Raw genomic sequence first — 25,714 nt, 5'->3', positions numbered from 1 at the left:
TTTACCAACATCAGAAAAACCCCTCAGTTCTTTCAATTCTTTTCGAAAAAACACGATTGCAGTGTGGATGTAAAACCGCCGTTTTTCCGAAAAAAAAACCCCTCTGTAGTGTAGACATAGCCTAGGAATGTTGAATATTCTGTCTGTTGTTGGTGACATTGTTGATAAATACAGAGATCAAAATTTTAATGTATTATATTTTTACAAATTTAATTAAGTTTGAATTTGTCTTGTTCAATTTGTGTGTGTGTGTATGTTTGTATTTACATATGTGTTTGTATGTGTGTAAATATACGCAAGTACTAGAAGACTTAGCCAGCATTGCTTGGGTCCTTCAAGGAAGAGGGATGGTGGTGTTGGGGTGCAGGAGTCAGGCCAGAGCCTTGGGGATGTGTGTGTGGGGGGGGTAGGGAATATGGGAAGATGGAGATGTTGGGGAGTGAAAGAGGAGCGAGGGGGGTGAGGAAGAGCTTAGGACAGGGGGTCCCATCTTGCAGGGCTTTCCCCCTTCACCTTCTAGGGGCTTCTGCCTCTCCTGAGGCTCCCTTCCCTGTCTTCCAGGGGCTTTCTGCCTCCCCTCCCCCAGGTTCCCTGACCACCAGCAGCCTTTCCCTCCAATCCAGCACTGTAGCCAAGGACCCGCAAGGGAAGAATTTGGGGAAGAGGAGATATTTACCTGGTTTGGTGGCAGGCAAGATGCTAAAAGCATAGTAATTTTATCAGATGCCACTCTGAATATCTCTCTCCCCTGTGGGCTCAGTGCTCCCCAGTGCCCTTTCTCAGTATTTCATCCTTCTTCCTTTCAGTTTCCCTCCTCTCTTTGCCCCCTGCTCATTTCCAGCACTTTCCATTTTATTGACCTTGCTTTAAATTAGGATAAGAGAAAGTTTCATACCAAATTTAGTGGTTCTTGCACTTACTGTTTAGGAGGAGTTCTTGACATTTCTAAAATATATAGATAGTATATATATATATGTGTGTGTGTGTGTGTGTGTGTGTGTGTGTGTGTGTGTTTATAATTACAACTCTTTATTAATGAGTGTTCTCTTAATAGGGTATTAGTTATTTGTTTATTCTTAGACAGTAAGCACTGTTTCTAGTGAAATGTTTATAAAACTTCAACCAGGAATATTTCATAATCAACAGCATATGCTTTTTAATAGGAATTAATGCATTAACAGGAAGACCTTTTTAAAAATGAATAGTAAAATAAAAACAAATATCTAGTAATATAATTGTACATTCAAAAATCTGATAAAATTACTATGCTTTTAGGTATTCACAGAAAATATCTGAACTATAATGTATATTTACTCCGCAATTTTATTTACATTTGATTATAATTAGCTATAATTGATCTATCAACTACTGGATTTAGACATATGGCCTTGAATTAATTTCACAAAATAGCATTAGTAGTGCAAGTCTTTGCTCAGACAAATAATGGTTAGCTGTACAAATAGATCTATTTACTTCTGTGGGTTTAATTCTGTAGTGAAAGGTGCTACTTTGTTCAAAAAAATTAAGATACATATACCTAAATTTTCCAAGCCATCAGTCTTCTAATTGCCATAACGCTTCATTACATTAACAGTAATATATGAAATATATCTAGGCAAGTTGCCCAGTGCTAAGTGCGGTGCATAGTAGTCTTCCCTAAGTACTCAAACTACCATTAATGAAAACTAATGACCCATCAAAATTTGCATTCAAAGTACTGCTTGAAATCTCCAAAGGACAGTATGCAATGCTAGTGTAGCAATTTTTGTCACTGTAAATTGCTGCTTCCCAATATGTTGCTCTTCTTAATGCTAATTATCCTACAAAATGGATAAATGTAACTATTGTAATGTATATATTATAGCCTGGTTTCAGCAACAAGATTGTAATTAGTGATTGGAGAACACTCTCATTAGCATAAATGCAACAATTAAATCATTTAAATTTAGGAATATCACTTATAGACTTAAAATAGTGTTGACGCATCCTCGCCTATTTGGAGAATAGGATTTGGAGAATAGAAGATGAAATTCTTCCACATTCCAAGTGTTTTTTATGTTAAATTAATAACTATTTTTAAAGATAAAAGGTTGCTCTAAAGATAATTTCATAATCCTTTTTTTAATTCTGTCCTTATACTTTTATATTTTACTAGCATTCAATATGTGAGTATTAATTTTTTGTTTGAAATACAATTATTAATGAACTGTTTAGGTGAAGGGCAAAAGTTGTATTTTGGATTTGTTACGTCTAGAGGAATTCAATCTAGCATTTAATTAGAGTTCATGAATGAATGAATTTGAAAGATTCTTTCCAAAATTCTGCTTGTAAAGAACATTTACAGTCAAGTGTAGAAATATTGCAGAATGTTTGGAATCAGTCAGTTATCAGATGAATATTGGCCACTGAAACTGAATCGGAAAACTCACATGCTGCTCTTTAGATCTTAAGCATCGCTGGCCAACTCAGACTGGCTCGATTTTTTTGCTAGGTCACAGAGGATTTTCCCCAGCATATCTAAATTTCAGAACATCATTTTTTGTTCATATAATTGAAATGTCAGAATGAGCATTGACTTCAAGACACTTTAATTCCCAGTCCAAATTTCTTATGTGATTGAGACCTTTAACTCCCAGCTTTTCTACATCTCCCATTCATCTTAAAACATTTTATACCTCATTCTCTCTAATTCTCTCCCCCAAGGCTTTCTTGAGGAAATATACTAAAAAATAGATGCATATGTTTATATTTCTATTAAAATATTTAATTATTAAAAAGTATTTGTAAACATCCAGAAATCACATTGCCAATAATGCAGAGGAAAATGGAAGTGTCAGTATGTGATATATTTTGATCCATTTTGATATTTATTTTTAAACATTTATAAGTGCAGGAGACCATTTAGCATCTAAATCCAAAGCAGGCTAATGCGCTAAAGGCTAGTGATGAAATTATCTTGTGAATAGTCTTGAAGTTCTTATGTCTATTGTGAAAAATGATTCTGTAATTTAAGAACAAAGATAACAGGATTGTCTAATTACATGATGGGAATTAGCAAAAGTAGTAGGTGTTCTATACACAGTTTATTTTTTATGGGTAGTAATACTCTCATTTACTCGCAAAGTAAGCAAAATGGTCTGATTTAAATGTTCCACTGAGGACTGCAGAAATGGATTGTACATATTTCTCAGAAAGAAAAGGAGAAACGAAACCGCATTTTCAGCATGGGGAGCTCTCTGGAGTGGAGCTTGTTGTACAACCAGTCTTTTTGCTTACATCCTGTTGTTAAAAAATATGTAACATTTTCTGTACTAGTTACATAGGAACAAGATGTCAGATTGCTGCTTTGCTAGAGAACCCTAAGTGCCAGTATACAGAGTGCCAAACAACTCTTTGTGCTCTCAGAGCAACATAAAGATTATACTGGGAATTCCACTAATATAAAGGATGTCCCCAGGTGACATAAAAGCTTGTGTATGTAGCTGTATATCACCTGCTTCCTTCCTGAAACCAAGTTATGAATTTTTGGGCCAGTTGAATGTCCGACGGAGCTTAAGCACACTAGCTGCTGACAGTTCGTGGCTAATGTAACATCAGTGTGAGAGTGATCTAGCCAATACAGCATTGCAGTGCTCTGAATTATGGTGGTGCCACTTACATTAGCAAAGTGGAATTATATTATTCACCATCCTCAGTTATGTATTGAGTGCACGTGAGCTAAACCTTTGAGACCTGGCCCAAAACATTTAATTCTAGAACCTCCAATTCTTCTTTAATATTACATATTTTCCCATGGCTTTCCTCATGAAGCATGTCTCTTGCCCCCTTTTATGCTGTTACTGATATCATCACATGTCATATCTATGAGTATATCTAAACTACACTTTATTTTTGAAAGAGGATATGCATATCTGCTTCCAACCTCATTTTTGAAAGCTGGCCTTTCAAAGGTGAAAGTAGTCTGGCTGCATTTTTTGGGGGAAAAAAACCTTTTCTGAAAAACTGCATAAACCTCATTTTTAAATGAAGAGCAGTTTTTCGAAAAAGGAGGGGTTTTAAAAAAAATGCGTCCAGACTACTTTCACTTTTGGATGACCTGCTTTCGAAAGTGAAATCGGAAGAAAATATCCTCTTTCTAAAATAAAGCTCAGTCTAGACATAGCCTTTGTTAGTAAATCTAGATACCTCATAACTCATGAATAAACTTTATTAAAATTTCATTAGAGTAATTTCTTGTCATAAGAATTTGATCAGAAATGGCGCAAGAATGGCTCAGGCTGGTCCTGGTCACTAGGTGGGCACACATAAATGCCCCGGCAGATGCCATGGCACCCGCGGGCACCACGTTGGGGACCACTGCTTTAGATCATGGGTGAGCAATAAGCAGCATAAGCAGCTCACGGGCCAAATATGCAGTTTGCAGCATTAGTTCCTGTCAGATTGCCAGATGCTTTATTTACTTGTGCATCTGCTGGTATAGCAGCTCACAGCTCCTGTTGTCCATGGATCACTGTTCCTGGACAACTGGAGCTGCAGGAAATAGTGTTCCATTTGTGCTGATTCCCGCTGGTCCCATTGGCCAGCGACAGCAATCTGTGGACACCCAGGTAAATAAAGTTTAGCCAAGGACTAAACTTAGTGAACCATGTCTGGCTTGTGGACCATTTATTACCCACCACTGCTTCACATAGGTAATCAATTATAAGTATTTCATTTTTAGTTATTGGGTCTCACAATAGCTAACAGTTCTGATTTGCAAACTTTCTCTTCAGGTCCTTCAGAAGCATTCTGAGTTTAATGTGTTACCTTTATGTCCAGAATATATTATTGCTATTGACTCAGTTATTTCTTATAATGTGAATAAAAAGGCTAGAGGATTAAAATATAACTGCTTTCATTTGCAGTGCTTGTCTCCTTTAGTCCAAGGACCAATATGTCCTTGAAATTAAATGTGACAACTTTTTCCCACTAGAAATTAAAATAATTCCTTTCAAAAATTTTATCATTCAGGTGTCTGAATACCTAATTGATTCCATAAACTGGATAGCCAAATATCTAAATAGTAGTTTAGATATAATTAATATAGGTGTAGAATAGCACCCAAGTGAAAAAGGAAACCAAACCCACCTTAAAAATAAAATAGAGTTTAGCCCAAGCTATGCATTTTAATTCCTGTTCCAAATTTGTCCAGTTTGAAAAGCAGAATTTTCCTTTTGTCTTACCCTTAATTACAACAAAATAGAAATATAGAAGAGTAGGGCTGACTATATACTAGACCATTCCTGACATGTGCTTATCCCAAACTGTTCTTAAAAACATCCAAAGACAGTGATTTCTCATCCCTTGGAAGCCAGCCTATTGTAGTGATTAAATGCGCTTATTAGAAACTTTTTCATATATCTAGCCTAAATCTCCCTTGCTTTAGAATAAGGTGATTACTTCTTGTCCTGCCTTCAGTAGATATGGAGAACAATTGATCATACTTTCCTCTTCATAACTTTTCTTAACATAATTGGAACATTGTTATTAGATCACTCCCAGTATTCTTTCCTTAAGGCATGCCCTGTTTCTTTTTTTTAACCTTTCCTCATAGGTCAGATTTTCTAAACCTATTCACATTTTTATAGCTTTCCTCTGGACACAATCTGATCTGTCTGTATTTTTCTTAAAGTGTAGTGCTCAGAACTGGATACATTACTCAAAGTGAGGCCTCACCAATGCTGACTAGAGCGGGACAATTACCTCCCATGTATTCTGATATTCCGGTGAGTGATGCATCCCGGAATGACTCTAGCCTTTCTTGCAGCTGCATCGCTGTTCAATGTCTGATCTTCTTTATTCTCAGATCATTTTCAGCAGTACTACTACATATACAGTTGGTCCTCATTTTATGTTGTGCATTAGATTTTTCCTTCTTAAGCGTAGTACATTTTAAATTTTAGTTTGTTGATTTGAAAATCAAATCTAATTGCCAGAGTCATTTTGAATGTTAATCAAGTTATTAATTAATTATGTCTGAATTTCAATGGTTTTATATTTATTGGAATTTGTTCAGATTTGTCCAATTTGATCCATTAATTTAAATTTTTTAAAAAATAAAGAAAAATGCATCAGTGTGCAGCAAAATAGGAAAGACATATTCTTGCTATATAAACCACTCCAGGATCATTATTCATAGAGATGGTACATTTGAATGTACAAAGCATTTAGATTCTGAATAATTTGGAAATGTTAGATTACAGTAATATGTGTTGTAACTGCTTGTCTCACACTTATATCCCACTCAGCAGTGCTTACATTTTGAAATTCATATAATCATTTGAAAATTATGTAAATGAACAGCACCGACCAGTGAAAGTTATGGTTGAAAATGTTTCCCCTTGTGAATCCCACTTTGTTCCCTCTTTTCATCCCTTGTGTACTCACGAAATCTAAATTAAGTTACTTCTGGAAGAATATTGGAAAAAATATTAAGTCAATTTGACAAAAGATTTTATTATACTTTGTTTGATATTGCACACACACAATGTCAGCTAGCAAGCTTAGCATAGAATTTCAAAGACCTGCTGGAGGCTAAATTTAATTTCCATAGGCCCTTTTTTTCTGGGGGTATGATATGTAGGGTGGGCTTTGATAATGTAGGGCAGAGAAGGATCTAAAATTCTTACAGAGACAATACTTTGCCTGAAGGGGTTGACTCAACAAGTACCCCGAGACATGCTAAGGAGGCTGATAAGCCTTTTAACACTTACTGGGAGTGGGGAGGGGGAAGGGAATGCAGGATGTATGGTGCAACTCAAGCTTTTATGATCATAACCATGGGTCTGTTTTAGATGACCATAGACTAACCCATCTGTGCACACTCTGAAGTTAGTTTTAGTGTGAGGATAAGAGATCAGAGGGATGGATAATATTCCCAGGTCAGGGACTAGGAGTATTTCCTACTATATAAGGTGAAGACTAGAGCTGCTTGAGTATATTTTGAGAGAGATTTTGAAAAATGTATTTCATGTAATGTGAAATCTTGCATTTTTCTCATTTTTCTATGAAAATAATCAGGGTATGTCTACACTACAGCATTATTTCGAAATAACGTGTCTACACACAAAATGCATTTAGAAATAGCATTTTGCTATTTCAAAATAGTGCGTTCACACTGAGTGGACTCTGAATCACATTTAAGGACTCCATAATGATATTTTATATTCAAGAACAGAGTATGTCTTGAAGCTTCAAGAGTAGCCAAGTTAGTCTGTACAGGGTAAACTTAAAAAATAACAAATAGTCTGGTAGCACTTTAAAGACTAACAAAATATGTAGATGGTATCATAACTTTCGTGGACACAAACCTCTTCTTCAGATGACACATCAGAAGACCTGTGCTGTGCCAATGAAAGCTCATGATACCATCTACATGTTTTGTTAGTCTTTAAAGTGCTACTAGACTATTTGACCCTAGCAGATCATCATGGTATGTGGGTGTCCTGTGACAACTTATGGAAGAGGGAGTTTCAGAAGTCACTTGCTCTGAATCTGACAGCTATGGCTTTGAGATTCAACTATATTAAGACTCTCATTCAGCATTTATGTTCTTTCTGGTTGTTACTGAAAATGCCTCCTGTTGGGAAGACATTTTCTTTACTTTGTAGTAAACACCCATGGCTTTGAGCAGATCTGGCTTGGACTGTGGTGAAAAGTCATTGTCTGGAAGGGCTAAACAGTAGATATTCGGTGCTTGAATTTTGATCAATAGCATTTACAGAGTTGCAAGATGTGTGCAGGAGAACTTGGTGTCAGTGTGTACCTTGAATCCTGTACTTTCTGTCGGATGAAGGACCCATTGGGATCAAATCTTTGCTAGACTGAAGAGCCCATTATCACATTTGCTTTCCTATGTAGTATGGTGGAGCTCTAGTTGTGCCCTCTGGGTCCTATGCTTTCTAGCAGATTTTTAGTATGACTCAGACTCACGGTCAGCCTCCCACTGACTCTTGTTTCTCTACACCCCTCTGTAGGTGGAGGGATGTAAATTAGATGTATCAAAAGTGCAAATGAATCCATGATTTAAATATTCCACACTTCATTTGCATAATGGCGGCCGCCGCTTTTTTGGAAATGGGGCTTTTCAAAAAAAAAACCATCAGTTTAGACAGAGCATTTTTGACAGAAATGCCCCATTTCAAAAGATCCTCCACTCCTCAAAAAAAATGAGTACAGGATCTTTCAAAACGGGGTATTTCTGTCAAAAATGCCCTGTCTAAACTGCCTGGTGGCTGCCTTCTGGGCTTGGGGAGGGTTAGGGTAACCGGGTCTCACCCACTTACTTTGAGTTCTCATCCAGGGCCCTAGATGGCAGCCACTAGTGGGGCTCTTGCCCTTATCCCTACAGAATATCAGCTTCTCCCAGGGCTATTTCCCCAACTTCTCCCACAGTATCTTCTCCCTGGCGTCTTGGAGAAACCCCCTCCTACTTGCAACCTGTAGTTTTGCCTTGACTTTGTGCTTCCTCCTCTCCAGTCCATCCCTTTTCTCCTTCCCCTGCCTTACCTGAGGGGAAACCTTTTATAGTGGACCAGCATGCCTTAACAGGCTGCAGGTGTTCCATTAGGTTGATACTGGCTCTTAATGAGTCTCAGGTGCCCACCTGTCTTGGTTGCTGAGCAGTAGTCTCTGACAGCCTATTCAGGGAACAAAAACCCACTCATCCAACTCCCCATGTCCCTGCCCTCCACCAGACTCCTGCAACTCACTGCCTTCAGTCTGCCACGGTAGATAATTATGCACTATCCAGTAACCCCACAATCTTCTATTTATTAAGTTACATGGATTGAGCTTCCTGAATCTATCATTACAAGGCATATGTTTCTGATCCTCTAGCCATTCTTGTGGCTCTTTTTTGACCTCTCTCCAATTTATAAACATCCATTTTGAATCGTGGGCATCACAACTGGACATAGTATTCTAGCAGCAGTGACATCAGTGCCAAAGAGAGCTACAACCTGAGATTCCTCCCACTTCAGATTCCCCCTTATTTTCCAGGATTACATTAGCTCTTTTTAGCCATAATGTCAATTTAAAAGCTTATGTTCAGCTCTCTGTCTACCCTAATGCCCAAGTCTTTTTCTGTGGTACTGCTTGCCAGGATAAAGTATTCATCCTGTAAATATGGCCTACATTATTTATTCCTATCTGTGTAACATTGCATTTTTCCATATTAAAACACATCTGTTAAATACTAGATGGAAGCTGATATGTCCTAAATAGAAAACTGTGGGCAAACAGATCAAAAATGTCATTGAGTGCCCTTGGGCTTAAGATATACTACCTCAGTGTAGTTCATTCATTTTTTTGAGGTAGTAAAATGAGCATGTATCCTCATCAAAAGGCTGAGGCATCTTTTAAGCACATCCTCAAAAATGGGCATTTTAAGAAAAAGAGTTTCTGGATCATCATGCTTGTGACCTTTGTCTGAGGGCAGCTCTGAGTTAGCAGTAAAATCTCAGTTCTCTAAAACAAGGGATAATATCAGTCTGACAACACTAAGAAGGAGACGCCACCTAAATCAACAAAGAAGCACGAAAAGCAATGAAAAATAGCAAGGTGTCCCCAATATGTGAGCATGTGTTGAATAGAATGCAGATAGGTCCAGAAGAATGAACAGTTAATTCCATATCATCAAGTCTGTCAATGTCAGGGTCAGAAGATGAGAGGAAAGTGATGTATTCACAATAAAACCAAGAAGAGATTACTGTATTTAGCAGGTTGAAAAATCCATCAGCAAAAACATCAGACTCCTAACAAAAGATTGAATTTTGATCTCACAACCCAGTGGCACCATGAGAGGAGAGCCTAGCAGAATATCGTCAGTTAATTTTGAAAGCCCAGAGTAACTGAGGAGACTGATTTTTGGAATGAGTATTATGTCCAGCACATCAGGAAATTACAACAGATTAGCAGTTGTTCTGAGTGTATGGAGACAAAGTTCAATATTTCACATGTAGTCAGTTTGCTATAGGTTGACAGTCTGCCTTTTAAGAGTGAAAGGCTGGGAACTGCCAACTGTATTACCTACCATATTACACTCCAAGAAACAATCAGTTTCATTAGTGCATTTTCAAGAATCTGATAAGCAGTTCCCCTTTTTAGATGTTCTTCAGTTCTTGAAATCTGCTCTGAGTCAGGTTACATCTAGGTGCTAGTTCTTATTAAGTAGCATTGAGCATTTGTTAAAGCATTGTGTGAATGGTCATCAACCACATAAATTCAGATTCTTCAGCAATATGGGAAATCTAATTAGATTCTTTGTACCTTATATGTCCTTTTCCTTACAACATCTATTAAGGGCAAGAAATAAAAAAAATGTTGTCAAGGGAAGACAAATCTCAAGAAAGGGCATGAATAGAATCTGGCCATTTTTTAATTCTCCATATCTGAATTCCTAAATTCTGGCCTCCACAGTTCACAACGGCAAAGTAGTAATACTGTTCAAATATAGCTACTGTGAGATATTTTTTAATAAAAATATGTTTTGCATGTACATTTCTCTTGGTATTACTGTTTCTCTTCTTTTTTTCATCTTATGGGGATCCCATCCCTTCCTTTCTTTTCTGATGTCTTTTACTGACCTTAAAGCTTATGGGTGTTACTAGGATGGATGGTATAAAAGTAGAAGTAAAGGGGAAATATCCACACAAAAAAAACAAAAAACCACCCACTAGAAACAAAATTCCTAAATGCTATGCTGTGTTGTTCTGTGCTTGCTATTACTGTAGAATAGCATCCCCTAGGAAAGTGATTACAACTTCATCACTTGGAATATTTAACTAAACAGGAAAAACTCTGGAGAGAGTATTTACTGTGAGAACCTTGCAATAACCCCAGTAGATGGATACAATGATTAGATACGTCTTTTCCATATAAGTTGCATGATGCCTAACAATATTGAATAAGTACGTTCTCTGGATCTTTCAGCTAAAATGATTAACACTGACACAATTATTGATGATGACATTTAATTCATCCCAATGAGGCTTCAGAGATAACATCCTGCTGAAATGAATTAAGTAAGAAAGTGATGTCACCAGAGCTGAATGTCAACTTGAAGTTGGTGACTGTGTTGGGGCAATTTCCAGTTTTAGATTATTAAAATCCTCTATAGATGCCAAACTGGATGAAATTAAGGCTGATCTTGGTGACATGAAGGTGACTGATCTGAAATCAGGCATGGGAAGAAGAACGGTGGAAGATATTTTTCTGCAGAAGAAAATTGAAATGTTAAAACCCCCCTCTCCCCCAGGTTATGAAGAAAAGGTGGGTGACATGGAGCACAAGAGCTGTCTTTTTCTTTTGTCCAGGGTCACTCCACTCCCTCTTATCCCCAGGACCTGGCCACATCACACCCTTTTCTGCAAAACTCTTCCCACATCCACTATGCTCCAAACCCTGCACCCATACCATACCTTCCTCTAAGGCCTCACCTCTTCCGGTCCCTATTCTGCACCCTTAAAGCCTTTTCCCATGCACGTCTGACCCCTCACCTGAGTGTGTCACGTCCTTCTTCCCATAGTTCCTCTGATTGCAGTAGGTGGGAACTCATGGAGGGAGAGGAGTTGTTTGGCATGGCCACCGGTGGACTTTAGGCACTAGGGAGGGGAGTGAGTCAGGCAGTACTAGCAGCCAGTGGGTGCTAAACACCTGCTAATTTTTTTACAATGTTCCTCCAGCCCCAAGGAAATGGCACCTATGACATAGAGAACCATGAGAAGAGAAATAATCCAGCGAATAAAGTCCTCTTAAAGAAGTGACAAAAAGCTATTCTTCAGCAACAAGGGGTACACAAGAAAGACAAAAAGGGATAAAGACCCTCACAAGATTAAACCTAATAAAAAGACAGTCCAGACTCCCATGAGAACAGAGATATTAAATTAGCAAGCCAAAATAAGGACCTACAATTAGTCAATCCTAAAGGGAGTAAATGAACAAAAATGGAACAGTATTACCAAGAAAAGATTTATAAGGGGTTGGATACCCATGATATAGCTGAGGAAAAGCAAGGGAAGTAATGAGAGTGTGAGAAAAAAAGCACTGTCCGCTTTGCTCATGAAGTACCATTTGTTATGAGTGTTATTTAAAACCAGAATGTCATGGAAAATAGAAATAAGCAGGGCTCAACAAATAATACAATCTACTCATCCACAGTGAGAAGATTGCAGCCCAGAAGAGCCGGGTTTGGGTGATCTGTGCATGCACAGAACGATCTGCACATGCGCATGTCACCGGACAGCGCGGCTGGCGAGCGGGTCTCGCTGCAGTTCAGCAAGCCCTGGAAATAAGGATTAAAAATACATGCTAATATAACCTACATACCTTCTGGGTGTGGTATATTGTGCCATCTAATGGCACCAAGACCACTCACAGAGGGTATGTCCACGAGGTGTACCGGTAGTTCGGAATAGGAATCCTAGTCCGAACTACCTAGTTTGAGCCCCGTGTAGCCGCACTGCATGGGGTTCGAACCAGCAGGGTTTTAAAAATGGCGGCTCCCCGCTTATGCAAATGAAGCCCGGGAAATTCAAATCCCAGGCTTCATTTGCAAGTGCGGTGCCTACATTACCCCGCTAGTTCGAACTAGCGGGGTAGTGTAGACATACCCATAGAGACTAATGAATCTACTGCTCTTGGTAAATGTGGTAGAGGCTTATACTCTAAGCTTTAGAGGTCCCACATTCAATTCTGCCCACAGATAACTGGGGTATGATGGCATTGCACTAAAAATATACTATATGAGGGGAGGGGAAGAATGTAACCGCATGCTAAAATTATTAGAATAAGGTGGTAGAAGAGGATGAACTCCCCTAAATTTGTTAACTGCTATAAAAAGCAATGGGGAAATACTGGTATGGAAAAATTAACTCATGAGGTCAGAGTTTTACAGGAGAGCAAGACAAAAATAATTAATTAGCAATTTGGTGAAACTTTTTGGAGTTTATTGGAAGAGTATTACTGTCCCAAGCAAACCTAATACAGTAAAACCTGTGCTATCGGCATGCTTGGACATTAGGGTGTTCTGGATATCTAAAAATATGGTTATCTAAGGGTCAAGAAAGGTCAAGCACAATGGAGCGTAACCTTTTTGGAACTGCGACCCCCAAGCTGCAGGGGCTGCCAGCTGTTCAGTGCAGCCTCATGCCAGCCCGATCAAAGCTCTGCGGCTTCACCAAGCCCCTAAGAAATTTGCTGGTTTCTAAAGTTTTCCGGATATTTAAGTGCCATATAGCGCAGGTTTTACTGTAGTTTGAGAACTGATTTTGAATAATATGTGAGAACCCCCTTCAGAAATAGTAAAATTTAAATTTATAACTGAGATGTCAAAATAAAGACAATAGATAGAAGGAAGGAGTAAATCTTAGAATTTTAACAGGGCAGGTAAGGAACTTGTTACACATCAAAAAAGGTAAAATAACTGGAAGATTATAAACAAGTTAAAAAAATTGAACCTAAAGATGAGATCTAAGACTTTCAGCTGACACTATTGACTGAAAAGATAGATCAGAAAGAGAAGGAGCAGAAAAGCATAAACTACAGTATGTGATCAGTATCACAAAAATGAAGAAATTGATTGGTAGCAGGTCAGTATAGCTTTAGGGACTTTGATAGGCCAATTAATAATTGTGTATTTGTATAAAATACTGAACACATCCTTATTTAAGTTGTAAGCCAAGTTTTACAGAATTTTGTTTAAAAATAATGGGTCTTTTAATAGGCCCATGACAATGACTGAGCCACAGTTAAGTGTGTGTGGGGGGGGGGGGTTGTCTGGGCTTGCAGGAGAAGGACAGCTCTGCTTTTGGCCGGGGGGAGGGGAAAATAATGAGATCAAAAACTGCTGCAAAGAAGTGGGTGGTGGGCAGTTTTGCAGCACTGACACCGCCTCAGGTATGTGAGGTCCAAAAAGGTATAAAGGTACAAACCCTGGGCAGGAGAAGCCTCTTTTTACAATGCAGCAAGCAAAACCAGCATTGGGTTAGCACCTGCTGTGGGCATCATGCTAGTCACTCCTTTTTCAGAGAGGAGCACACCACAGAGGCTACAGTGGAATGTTTTTTTTTTTTCACCTTTTCCACAACAATAATCAGGGGCACCATTCTGAATAAAAACAAAAGGCCATATTCCACATCTTATTTCATAAGGTTGGGAGGGTGTCTCCATAGGGAAGGCATCCAGAGACCAGACAAATGGCCTCGTATAGGAACCAGGAATTGCCTTGGGGATCTGCATGGAAATTATGGGGGTCTGGTATAGCCCTGAATAATGATTTGAAGAAACATGAATTTGCCTGCACAGTACATTTTATCTGGCAAGTAGTCCCAGACATGTACATAATGAAGTTAAGGCCTGGTTAACGTCTGTGTCAAATGTCTCCTGTCTTTCTTTCAATATATTCTGACAAAAGTTGTTTGTTCGCTCCTTTTGTAATCAAATTGGTTGATGGTCCCTGTGTAATTGGAAAATTTTAAGAACAGGTTAGCCAAATACTAATCAGGCATGATCTAGATATACTTAATCCTGCGTCAAAGTGGGAGGATGGACTAGATTACTTCTTCCCAGCCGTAAATATCTGTGATTTTATCATCATTCCTTGCAGATAGCTGTTCACATTAAAAAAAAAAAAATCATATTGACATGCTGTTTAAGTTGAACAGTGAGCCTAAGAACTGAAAGCATGGAGACTGCCTGCTCATCTGTAGATATGGTGAGATTTGAGGATATTGTGATAACATTTATGCTCCCATACTACAGTGCTTTTTTTCCCCTGTGGGTAGAAGACTACAATTTCCATGGTTTTTACTTTGGCTCCCATCTCAAGCATTTCATGCATTATAGAAGTGCTTGGAATTCTACTTTGTAGATAGAAGGAAAGGGATGAAAATCATGTGATTGCTATACTTTTAAATTGGGATGACATTCCTCAGACTATAAAAACAAATAATTAAATGAAGAAATTAGAAACCAAGGATTTATGTATGTCAAATGAATATTATTTGATAAGATATTCTTTTTTACTAAAGAAAAATAATCCTTTGATATTTTTCAGATAAAAAACTCTGGTGGGCAGACCACAACCTAGCTCAGCTAGGTACCTGCAACAAAAGAGATGGAAGAAACCCTACTGTCCTGCGAAACAAGACTGCAGGCGTTGTACATATGAAAGTATATGATAAAGCAGCACAGCAAGGTAAATTATATTTTAGATGTCTTTAAACTGTCATTAGAGTACAACATGTATTCCTCTTCCATATTATTCCCAAAATGCATGGAGATTATATTTGAGCCTATTGGTTATCGTATACACTGACTAAAAGTAGAGACTTCTATCCAAGCTAAAGTCGTTGATATAGTGTACAGTAGTTAATAACTTTCAAAACATTAGACAATATAAATATTTGACTACGATACATAATGCAAAGGAAACTCCTATGATATTAGGAAGCTTAAATTTGGTAGTCAGAACTAAGGAAAAAATATGAATGTTTTCTTCTTTGCTCACTTGTTAATGCTAGGTACTTCTCAATAAATTAAATGCATGAAATGATATTTGAAAAATCACTGATGATTTTTATTCATCTGAATGGTTTTAAGACACTATAATTTATTTTGCTTCATTGAAATTGCACTGGTGTAAATTGTAAGCAAGTACCAAGAAAAATCAGGTAATTTTTTTTTTGGGGGGGGGAAGGACAATGATTTAGTAGGATGTTTTCTGGTTATTACATTGCAACCCAGGGTAGATTGATTTAAATCATTAATTTTAACAATGATTTCAATCAGTAAACAGGTAATGTTGATTTAAATAATAGATTTTAATCACAGAAGAAAGGTGGGTGAGGTAGTAGCTTTTTATTGGACCAGGTTCTGTTTGTGTGATTCCTATATCTGAATATGGAGTTCTGTGTAACCTGAAAAGCTTGTCTCTTTTGTCAGCAGAAGTTGGTCCAATAAAATATATTATCTCACCTCTCATTCATCTTCAATATCCTGGAAATAACACAGCTACAAACACACTGCAGTTAGCTTTTAAAACATGTCTTTATGGGTATGTCTACACTACAGCACTAATTCGAACTAACTTAATTCGAATTAGTTAATTCAAACTAAGCTAATTCGAACTAGTGCATCTAGACCTAAAAACTAGTTCGAATTAGCATTTTGCTAATTCGAACTTGCATGTCCACATTGAGTGGACCCTGAACCGAGGTTAAGGATGGCCGGCAGGGCATCAGATTAAGACTTAGAGTGTGGAGCTGTTGTCTCAGGCTAGCTTGGGGGGTGGTCAACCAGGGGGCTGCAGGAGAATTTCTACCCCGAGGAGCCCGCAGAGCCACCCCAGTCCTCCTCACTGGGGGCTCGTACCCCATTCCTCCCTCACATCTTTCCACTTACCCCTCCCTAACCCACCTTCCTGATGTACAAAATAAAGGACACGTGTGGTCAAAAATAGAAACTCTCTTTATTGAACAAAAGTCGGGGAGACTGGGAAAAGGAGGTGGGAGAGAGGAAGAGAGAGGGTGGGAGAGGGGAGGGCAACTAAAATTATCAGAGGTTTGGAACAGGTCCCATATGAAGAGAGGCTAAAGAGACTGGGACTTTTCAGCTTAGAAAAGAGGAGACTGAGGGGGATATGATAGAGGTCTATAAAAGCATGAGTGGGGTGGTGAGGGTGCATAAAGAAAAGTTCTTCATTATTTCCCATAATAGAAGGACTAGAGGACACCAAATAAAATGAATGGGTTGCAGGCTTCAAACTAATGACAGAAAGTTTTTCTTCACAAAGCAAGTAGTCAACCTGTGGAACTCCTTGCTGCAGGAGGCTGTGAAGGCTAGAACTAAAACAGAACTTAAAGAGAAGTTAGATAAATTCTTGGAGGTTGGGTCCATGGAGTGGTATTATCCAGGGGGTAGAAATGGTGTCCCTGGCCTCTGTTTATGGAAGGCTGGAGATGGATGGCACGAGACAAATGGCTTGGTCATTGTCTTCGGTCCATCCCCTCCAGGGTACCTAGTGTTGGCTGCTGTCAGCAGACAGGCTACTGGGCTAGATGGACCTTTGGTCTGACCCAGTATGGCCATTCTTATGTTCTTATGTTCTAAGCTCAGGGCTCAGGGTTGGGGGTCTCACTGGACCACCCTGATTTTCATGCAAACCTGCTCCTGGGTGGCCAGGCTGTCAGCTATCCTACCCTAGATGGCAACTTTCCTGTGCCTAGTGCGGAGGTCGTGGACGTTGGATGCTTCCCCCCAAACCTCGATGAGGTACACGATGTCCGCACTAGACCAGGCTGGTGCCTGCCTCTTGCGGCTCCGGGCAGGCTTCTGGGAGCTGCCAGTCTGGTTCCGGGAAGAGGCGGAGGGCTGGGTGGCAGCGGGTGGCTGGTTCGTGCCGTGCCAGGTGCAGGGTCTGCTAGCTGTGTGCTGGCAGGCTTGCACCTGGCATGGGCACTGTAGCCAGACCGTGCCCCTTTAAGGGCTCCGGGGCTGGGAGGGGGGCAGAAGAGTTTCCCTGGTAGTGCCCAGAGTGGCCACCAGGGAAAGCTCGGAAGGGCTAGCCTCCCACAGCCCTTAATTTGAACTACTTAATTCGAACTAGGCGTTAGTCCTCGTAGAATGAGGTTTACCTAGTTTGAATTAAGCGCTCCGCTAATTCGAATTAAGTTCGAACTAGCGGTTTGTATGTGTAGCGCCTATGAAAGTTAATTGGAACTAACATCTGTTAGTTTGAATTAACTTTGTAGTGGAGACATACCCTATGTTCCTAAAGGAAGAATGATTCTAATTGGTTGGTAATTATTGAAACACGTTGATTTGCAACTAAATATAGTTATTACAGTAACTAGGTGGGGGGAGGGAGTATCAAACAAATATCTATATATGTTTATTTTGGAAATTTCTAGGTTTAACTGTTCTGGATAGATAATAAAAAATTAAGTTTATCTACCCATGCTTTGTATTTCAGTCTAACTGATGTATTCAGCAAAGGGAGTATTATCTATAATTAGTGAATTGAACAGATAGTGTCTGATAACTATGTTCTTCAGGATTTTAGAGCTAGTCAATCTCACCCTCTACTACCTAGTTTTATAGATTGGAAGAGAAAAACAAACTTTTCTTCTTTTTTCAACTTCCAGTTGGTTTATAAACTTTGAGTGAACTAGGTATTGAACTGAAATAGGTGAATAAACTGGACTGACAATATTGTCTCTTCACCTGCAGAAGAAACTATTGCTGTCAAAAGGTTGTTGATTTAAAGTCCATAATAAGTGACTATCACCCTTCAGTGGTGGTTTGAGTTTCTTAAAAACTTGATAACAAACAAAATTTTTAATATTGTTTTTATATTTATTGTTAGTGTTTTGCATTATATTATTGTTTGGTTCTTAACTTATGTTGTCAAATTTAAATTTAAATAGTTTACATTAAATGCAGGGCTTTTGATTTTAAAAATCTGATTTAAATAAACATAGTTTTAAATTAAAATTCTTTATTATTATCATCCACCCTTCTGAAATTTAATCACTCAGCCTCCTCAAGTGGACCATAGGAACATCATCTTCACTAGATAAATCTATCTCGAAATTCGAGTGGGTTCAAAATAAAGTTAATAAGCTAAAATGAAGTCTGAATATTCAATCAAACCCCATAAAATGAGTTGAAACAAAGAGATTAAATATTTTGTTATATTAAATTTTCTTTGGAGCAGTGTTGATGTACATTTTTCTATGTTGTTTTACAATCCTCAGAGGAATCTTTATTTTTTCCAAAGCATTCTATGAACAGAATCACATGGCTCAACATAATAAATGTGCTAAAATAATAAAATATTTAATGAACATGAGGGGTTAATAAATTATTTATAATCAAATAATCAGTTTTAATTAGCCAAGTGAGCCTGGAATAATCTGTGGAATATATGCTTGTGATTATCTAGGTAATACTTGTCATTGCTGCTATACATCGATAATGAGAATTTATATGCCAGATAAAGAGATACATCTCAGAGATACAAGCTTAATGCAGTGTTTGGGGAATTATGCGCACAGTTCCAGGAAGAGAAAAAAAGTATAAGCGCTTTTTTAACAGTAGATTTATTTTTAAAATGCCTTTCATTTAGTTATATGGTACTGAGATTAGAGCAGTGGTTCATGGAGTGCTAAGCTTGAACTTAACGTGTTCCCAGTTTCATCATGTTTTCTTAATTTAAAATAGAAAAGCTTAGTCAGGCCTATTTTATTTTTAATAGCTTTGTAAACTATTTTAAACATAAAACATACTTTTGCTGAGGCTTTCATGATTTTCATGTATGTGTTTGCAATTTCAAATAAATTAGGTAAATAATATGCTGTGAATTGTTAATAAATTGGTATTATATACTAATACTAAGCAACAGAGCAGCTTAATCTTCAGCAAGATTCATTGAATTTTATCAATCTATTTTTTTCATTTTTTCCATGTGGCAGGTAGCAATTCCTGTCAACTAAACAATGGTGGGTGTTCCCAGCTTTGCTTACCAACATCAGAAATTACCAGAACATGCATGTGTACAGTGGGTTATAACCTCCGAAAAAATCGTATGTCATGTCAAGGTATTTAGCCTTTCAATTCTTACTCTTGCTAACCAAATGTTATAACTATGTTGAGACAGAGGAAGAGTCCTTTTTGTGTTTTTTAAACCTAAATGAGCAATTTTACTAAGAAAATCATGGCTTGATTATGACAGAAGAAAGAAGGTTCCACTATAGCTAAGGGTTATTTGCACCTTTGATTCTCTTTTTTATATTTCAGTTCCTCATAACTTTCTCGGATTTTTTTTGTGGGGAGGAGTGAAGAATATAGGAAACTTGTATATGTCTCCTCTTTTTATATACACAGATGAGCAGTAACATTTAGAAAGGCAAGCCCATGATTCTGTAGCTCAGATCTGAAAGATCTCTCAGGATATGAACTTTAACATATTGGAATAAGAAAGTGTAAAATTACAAGAAATAGCTGTTGATAGGAGCTACAAAAATTATTTTATCTTAAATTCTAGAAAATATTTTGAATCCAGACTGTATTATAGAAGTTAAATGACCTTTTTCCTATTTGTTGAAAGGAATTAAATTGAATTTTAGAAGTTTCCCCAGCATTTTTGGACTTCTTTGTTTTCAGGCCACAGAAGCATTATCAGTGCTCAACAGGTATAACATTTATAAGAGTGGTACTTTGGTTCCTTAAGAGATTATCTTAAGGAACCAGGCTTAGGTCTTCTAATTCTACATCCAATGGAAAAATATTATTTTTTGGAAGTTAGTAACGACCTGTGTATTTACACTGCCTAATATTTTCCAATATAAAAAAGTCTTACAATCCTTTTTTGAGAAACTGTAAAATTTCCATTGTTTGGAATAGACCTTTGGAATTCAGCAGAGGATAAGTCATTTTACTAGAGAATTGCCTTTTCTTTGACCCTTGACATTCCATTTCTATTTTGCTGAGATACACACGGTTGGAAATTATGAGTTCCCTTACTTGCCTGTGTTCCTCAGGAAGATTTTGTCAGCAGAGCAAAATGACTGAGCATGTACATTCTAAGGACAGACTTGTATTGCTGCTATTGTGTTCATGTATTATAATAGATTCTATAACTACATGGTTACATACTATTTTCTATAACATCCCTGCATCATTGTGTACACAGTAGATACACAAAAAGGCAGATTTAAGGCTGAAAATGCAACCTTAAATCTCGTACAAACCTTTGAATGCTTACTTTTTCAATCTAAATACAATTATTTCAATCTGGCAGGTTTTGAGGGGGGGTTTAAATTTACTTCATTTACTTTAAAAGACAGTTGTAACTTTTGAATTCATAGCAGTAGTTTCCCAGAAATAGTGGTTACTAGATGTTTCTTTTATGCTAGTTACGACTTGAGCAATGAGAATGAATGAATGAGAGGATTGATCTATTAAAAATAGCTTCTTAATTTGTAACCAAATTAAATATTTCCTAAATAATCTCAACATTTTTTGAAGACTTTCAAAATCTGTAATTTGAAGCAATTCGTATCTATGAAAAGATCTATATGCAGAATAACTTCAGTTTCCAGATGTTCCAAGAACACAGAACTAGAAAATCAATATTATCTTATGACTATTTAGGAAGGTACTAATAGTTTATAGAGTTCTAATGCCAAAAAATAAATGTCAGCATGCAAAATATATATATCTAGATGCATTAATTTGGTAAAATAGTAGATTATTCTAACCGCAAAAAAGCTTAATAGAAATGTCATTTGAGGCGATGGTATATGAGTATCCTATGAACAACTTGAATTCGACATCTGAGCATTTCACAAGCAGATCCCTATCACAGTTTTTTCCTGTAGTCTTGCAAGAACCATATTTAATTTTAAACTGTTAACAATGTGTTTTTCAGTATTACATGACTACCCCCAGGCTTCTTTGTGTTTATGTGGTAGAAGCTTTTCTTATTTTCTGCTTGCCAGTATAATAAGAATGAATATATATAATTCACAAAAAAATAATAAAATTGATCTTTTCCTGCTATGAGTTTGTATGGTACTCAGTACAATTGGATCCAGATAGTAAATGGGACATATGAATGCCACTGAAATAGCAGAATAAATTATGATCAATATTCACATCTTAAATTTAGTAATTCTCAATGTGATTAGACAGTTACATAAACTCAAGGAGTTGGTTGATTAAAGGGTTAAATGTAACATGTTTTCAAGTGTCCACTGCATATTTCCATTTGTGGGATACAGTGTCACTGATATCGAGCTGTATATTTTTTCTAGAAAGCAGCATTCACTTGACTCTCATATCTCTTCTATCCTCCTCTCTGGAAGCATTCTGAGTTTATAAAACGAGGAAGAGACCAAACTGTACTTCTTTCTTTTTAACTGCTGATAGTGCAACAAATTTAAATCTTATGCAGTGTCCTCAATGCTTTTCTCATCAGCTTCTTTCTTGGATTCTGCCTTTATGGGGTATTTTCTTTATTATTAGTTAGGTAAACAGTTAGTTGGTATATGTTTCTTCATCTTGAAGAATATACAGCACTCATCTGACACATGAAGTCCCTGCATATGACCTGTAGGAAAGTGAGGGCCACCACACTCATTTTTACTGATGGTAGAGGGCTCTTCAGGTCCATTCAACTAAGTCTGGCAATGTGTAAGTGCAGCATTGACATCTGAGAGTCTCAAGAGGCTCTGTGCCTAGTTTCCCTCTAATATCCACCTCCCTGGTCTTATATGGATTTCCTCTGATACCTTTTCCCATTTGACTTATCCAAAACACTTCGTCCAGTTCTGGAAGAACACTTAAACCCATTCTCTGGGATCCAAAATACTGAGTTAAACTTCAGATCATCATTCAGGTTATTTAAAGCACTTAGTCACAGCATGTAACAGCTCTTTGTCTATGCTCAGCACCCTAGATTTAAAAGACTAAGGTACAAGATACCAGAATTCCAGTTCATATGACATACTTCACATTTTACAGACATAGGGTATGTCTACACTACAGAGTTAGTTCGAACTAATGGACGTTAGTTCGAACTAACTTTAATAGGCGCTACACTAGCGCTCCGCTAGTTCGAATTTAATTCGAACTAGCGGAGCGCTTAGTTCGAACTAGGTAAACCTCATTTTACGAGGATTAAGCCTAGTTCAAACTAGCTAGTTCAAATTAAGGGCTGTGTAGCCCTTTAGTTCGAACTAGTGCGAGGCTAGCCCTCCCCAGGTTTCCCTTGTGGCCACTCTGGCCAACAACAGGGAAACTCTATGCCCCCCTCCCGGCCCCGGACCCCTTAAAGGGGCACGGGCTGGCTACGGTGCCCGTGCCAGGTGCAAGCCTGCCAGCACCCAGCCAGCAGACCCTGCACCTGGCACGGATCGAGCCACCCACCCGATGCCCCCCAGCCCTCCCCCTCTTCCCGGGACCAGGCTGGCGGCTCCCGGGAGCTTGCCCAGGACCGCAAGAGGCGGGCACCCGCCTGGGCTAGAGCGGACATTGTGGACCTCGTCCACAAACTCCGCAGTAGGCACAGGAAGGTGGCCGTCTAGGGCAGGATAGCTGCCAGCCTGGCCACCCAGGAGCAGGAGTGCATGAAAATCAAGGTGGTCCACTGAGACCCCCGACCCTGAGCCCTGAGCTTACAATGGCCGTCCTGGGTCAGACCAAAGGTCCATCTAGCCCAGTAGCCTGTCTGCCGACAGCGGCCACCCCTAGGGACCCTGGAGGGGATGGACCGGAGACAGTGACCAAGCCATTTGTCTCATGCCATCCCTCTCCAGCCTTCCACAAACTTTTGGCAGGGACACCACTCCTACCCCCTGGCTAAGACTACTCCATGGACCCAACCTCCATGACTTGATCTCACTTCCCTTTAAACTCTGTTCTAGTTGTAGCCTTCACAGCCTCCTGCAGCAAGGATTTCCGCAGGTTAACTATTTGCTTTGTGAAGAAGAACAACTTTCTCTTACTAGTTTCAAGCCTGCTACCCATTCCTTTCCTTTGGTGTCCTCTAGTCCTTCTTTATGGGAACTCATGAAGAACTTTTTGTGTGCACCCTCTCCACCCAACCCCTGCTTTTAGAGACCTCTATCCTGTCCCCGCTCCGTCTCCTCTTTTCTAAGCTGAACAGTCCCAGTCTCTGTAGCCTCTCTTTATCTGGGACCTGTTCCCAACCCCTGATCATGTTAGTTGCCCTCCCCTCTCCCAGCCTTTCTCTTCCCCTCTCCCACCTCCTTTTCCCAGTCTCCCCCAGTTTTGTTCAATAAAGACAGAGTCAATGTTGGAAGAAACATTATCTTTATTTTGTACATCAATAAGAAGGGGGGCTAGGGAAGGGTAAGTGGAAGGAGATGAGGGAGGAATGGGGTATGAGCTCCCGATGGGGAGGACTGGGCTGGCTCTGCGGGCTTCTGGGGGTGGAAGCTCTCCTGCAGCCCCCCGATTGCCCCCTCTCCCCAGATGGCAGCCTGCGGCAAGTGCAGCCGGGCTGATGGCCGAGTGGTGTGATGTGCCCAGTGTGGGTAGTCCGGGCAATCCAAGCCAGGACTGGTTTTCAAGCGGGGCACCCCTTAGAACTGTCTGTCCGGGGTGGGGGTCGGGACCCTTTAAGCGCAGCCCTCGGCTAGCCTGAGACAGCATCTCCACGCTCTAAGTCCTCCTCTGATGCCCTGCCGGCACTGCTTCCGGCCATCCTTAAGCCCTGTTCAGGGTCCACTCAATGTGGACTTGCTAGTTCGAATTAGCAAAACGCTAATTCGAACTAGTTTTTAGTTCTAGACGCGTTAGTTCGAATTAGCTTAGTTCGAATTAACTAATTCGAACTAAGTTAGTTCAAATTAGCGCTGTAGTGTAGACGTACCCATTATGACTAAACTTAAAGTAGTCACCTGAAGGTGAAAGTTCACCTCCTTTGGCATGGTCTATCAAAGTGCTTCCACACCCTGTACAATGTTGTCTCCAATTTATTCCTTGATTATTTGGTTTACTAAATGGGCGTGGGCAGTTTGGATAGGAAGAGATTAGTCACTGAGTCCCATTCAGTGTTGTCCATCACTTCTTCACTCACATTCGCCTCAATCCATATACCTTAGCAAGAGGTTGTGGGTGCTAGTCTGAGTCACAAAGAGGAGGTTTAGACAAAATGCCATTCAGGTTGCCCCGGCATGACATTGTCGCAACTGAAAAGTGATGATATCCCAGTACACACATGGTATTCCCATGCCTTGCCATTTCATTCACTCTCTCCTTTGTGATTAATTTGTCACAAGCTCCCTCTGAGATAAATTCTCTAGTATTGATCATTCACAGAATCATCTATTCTGTATTTTTGACAATATTCAGTATTTATCTTTACTTAATTCCCTTGTTTCCAACTCAACATTAGCAGTGTTGTTTATATGTTCCATTCTCAAAAGTACCCATATTGTTAACATGTATTAATTCTTCAGGACTCCCTGCCCATCTAGGAATAACAATTATAATTTGCACAGTTGAATTATTAATTGTATGTGATGCATAACATTCAAGATCATCTAGCTCTGAATTGTACAATTTTTCCTCCCCAACATTCTTAATTATCCTTTTTCACTAGTGTGGTACAGACAAGTGTGTTTTTTAGCAGTCTGGATCTCCCCCTGTCTTATTCCCTCTTCATTATATGCATAATGTGTTTGGTACTGTATTATATAACCAATTACTTGTGTAGCCAGTGAATTCAGTTAATTGTTCATTTATTATGTAATTATGATTAACTAATGTCATATATAATCATGATAAGTTTAGAAGAGTTAAAATGTAGAAGTATAAAATTGATCCGTAGTTAGAAGAGATAATAAGGTACCTAAGTAAGAACAGCTGAGATACCAGGTATTAATTCACTTGTGTATATAAAAAATATTCAGCGAAGTTGAAGAGATAATAGGTCTTCTGTCTTTGTGTATCGATTTTCCAGAGCTGTTGCTTGAACCTCTATATGTACATATATTCAAAAAGTCCAAAAAATTTCCAAACCAAAAGTCTTTCATTGAGGTCTAACATGGAGAATGAAATTATAGTCATTTTCAGTATACAGGCAGTCCCCGACTTACGCGGATCCGACTTATGTCGGATCCGCACTTACGAACGGGGCTTTTCTCGC

The 25,714-nt window shown here is 38.8% G+C and overlaps 1 protein-coding gene across 2 annotated transcripts in view; it reads left to right on the top strand.

The window, feature by feature from the left end:
* The window catches only part of LRP1B (LDL receptor related protein 1B), a 1,349,043-nt gene that overhangs the window by 925,305 nt on the left and 398,024 nt on the right, over window positions 1–25,714 (top strand). For both annotated transcript variants that reach the window (XM_075933312.1, XM_075933313.1), the window contains 2 exons: window positions 15,095–15,235; window positions 19,512–19,637. In XM_075933312.1, coding sequence (XP_075789427.1) covers window positions 15,095–15,235; window positions 19,512–19,637 — 267 coding nt within the window. The remainder of the gene's footprint in view (window positions 1–15,094; window positions 15,236–19,511; window positions 19,638–25,714) is intronic.

This window comes from Pelodiscus sinensis, chromosome 7 (assembly GCF_049634645.1).
Source record: "Pelodiscus sinensis isolate JC-2024 chromosome 7, ASM4963464v1, whole genome shotgun sequence".
Classification (NCBI taxonomy): Eukaryota; Metazoa; Chordata; order Testudines; family Trionychidae; genus Pelodiscus; species Pelodiscus sinensis.
This window is presented reverse-complemented; position numbering and strand designations above follow the sequence as displayed.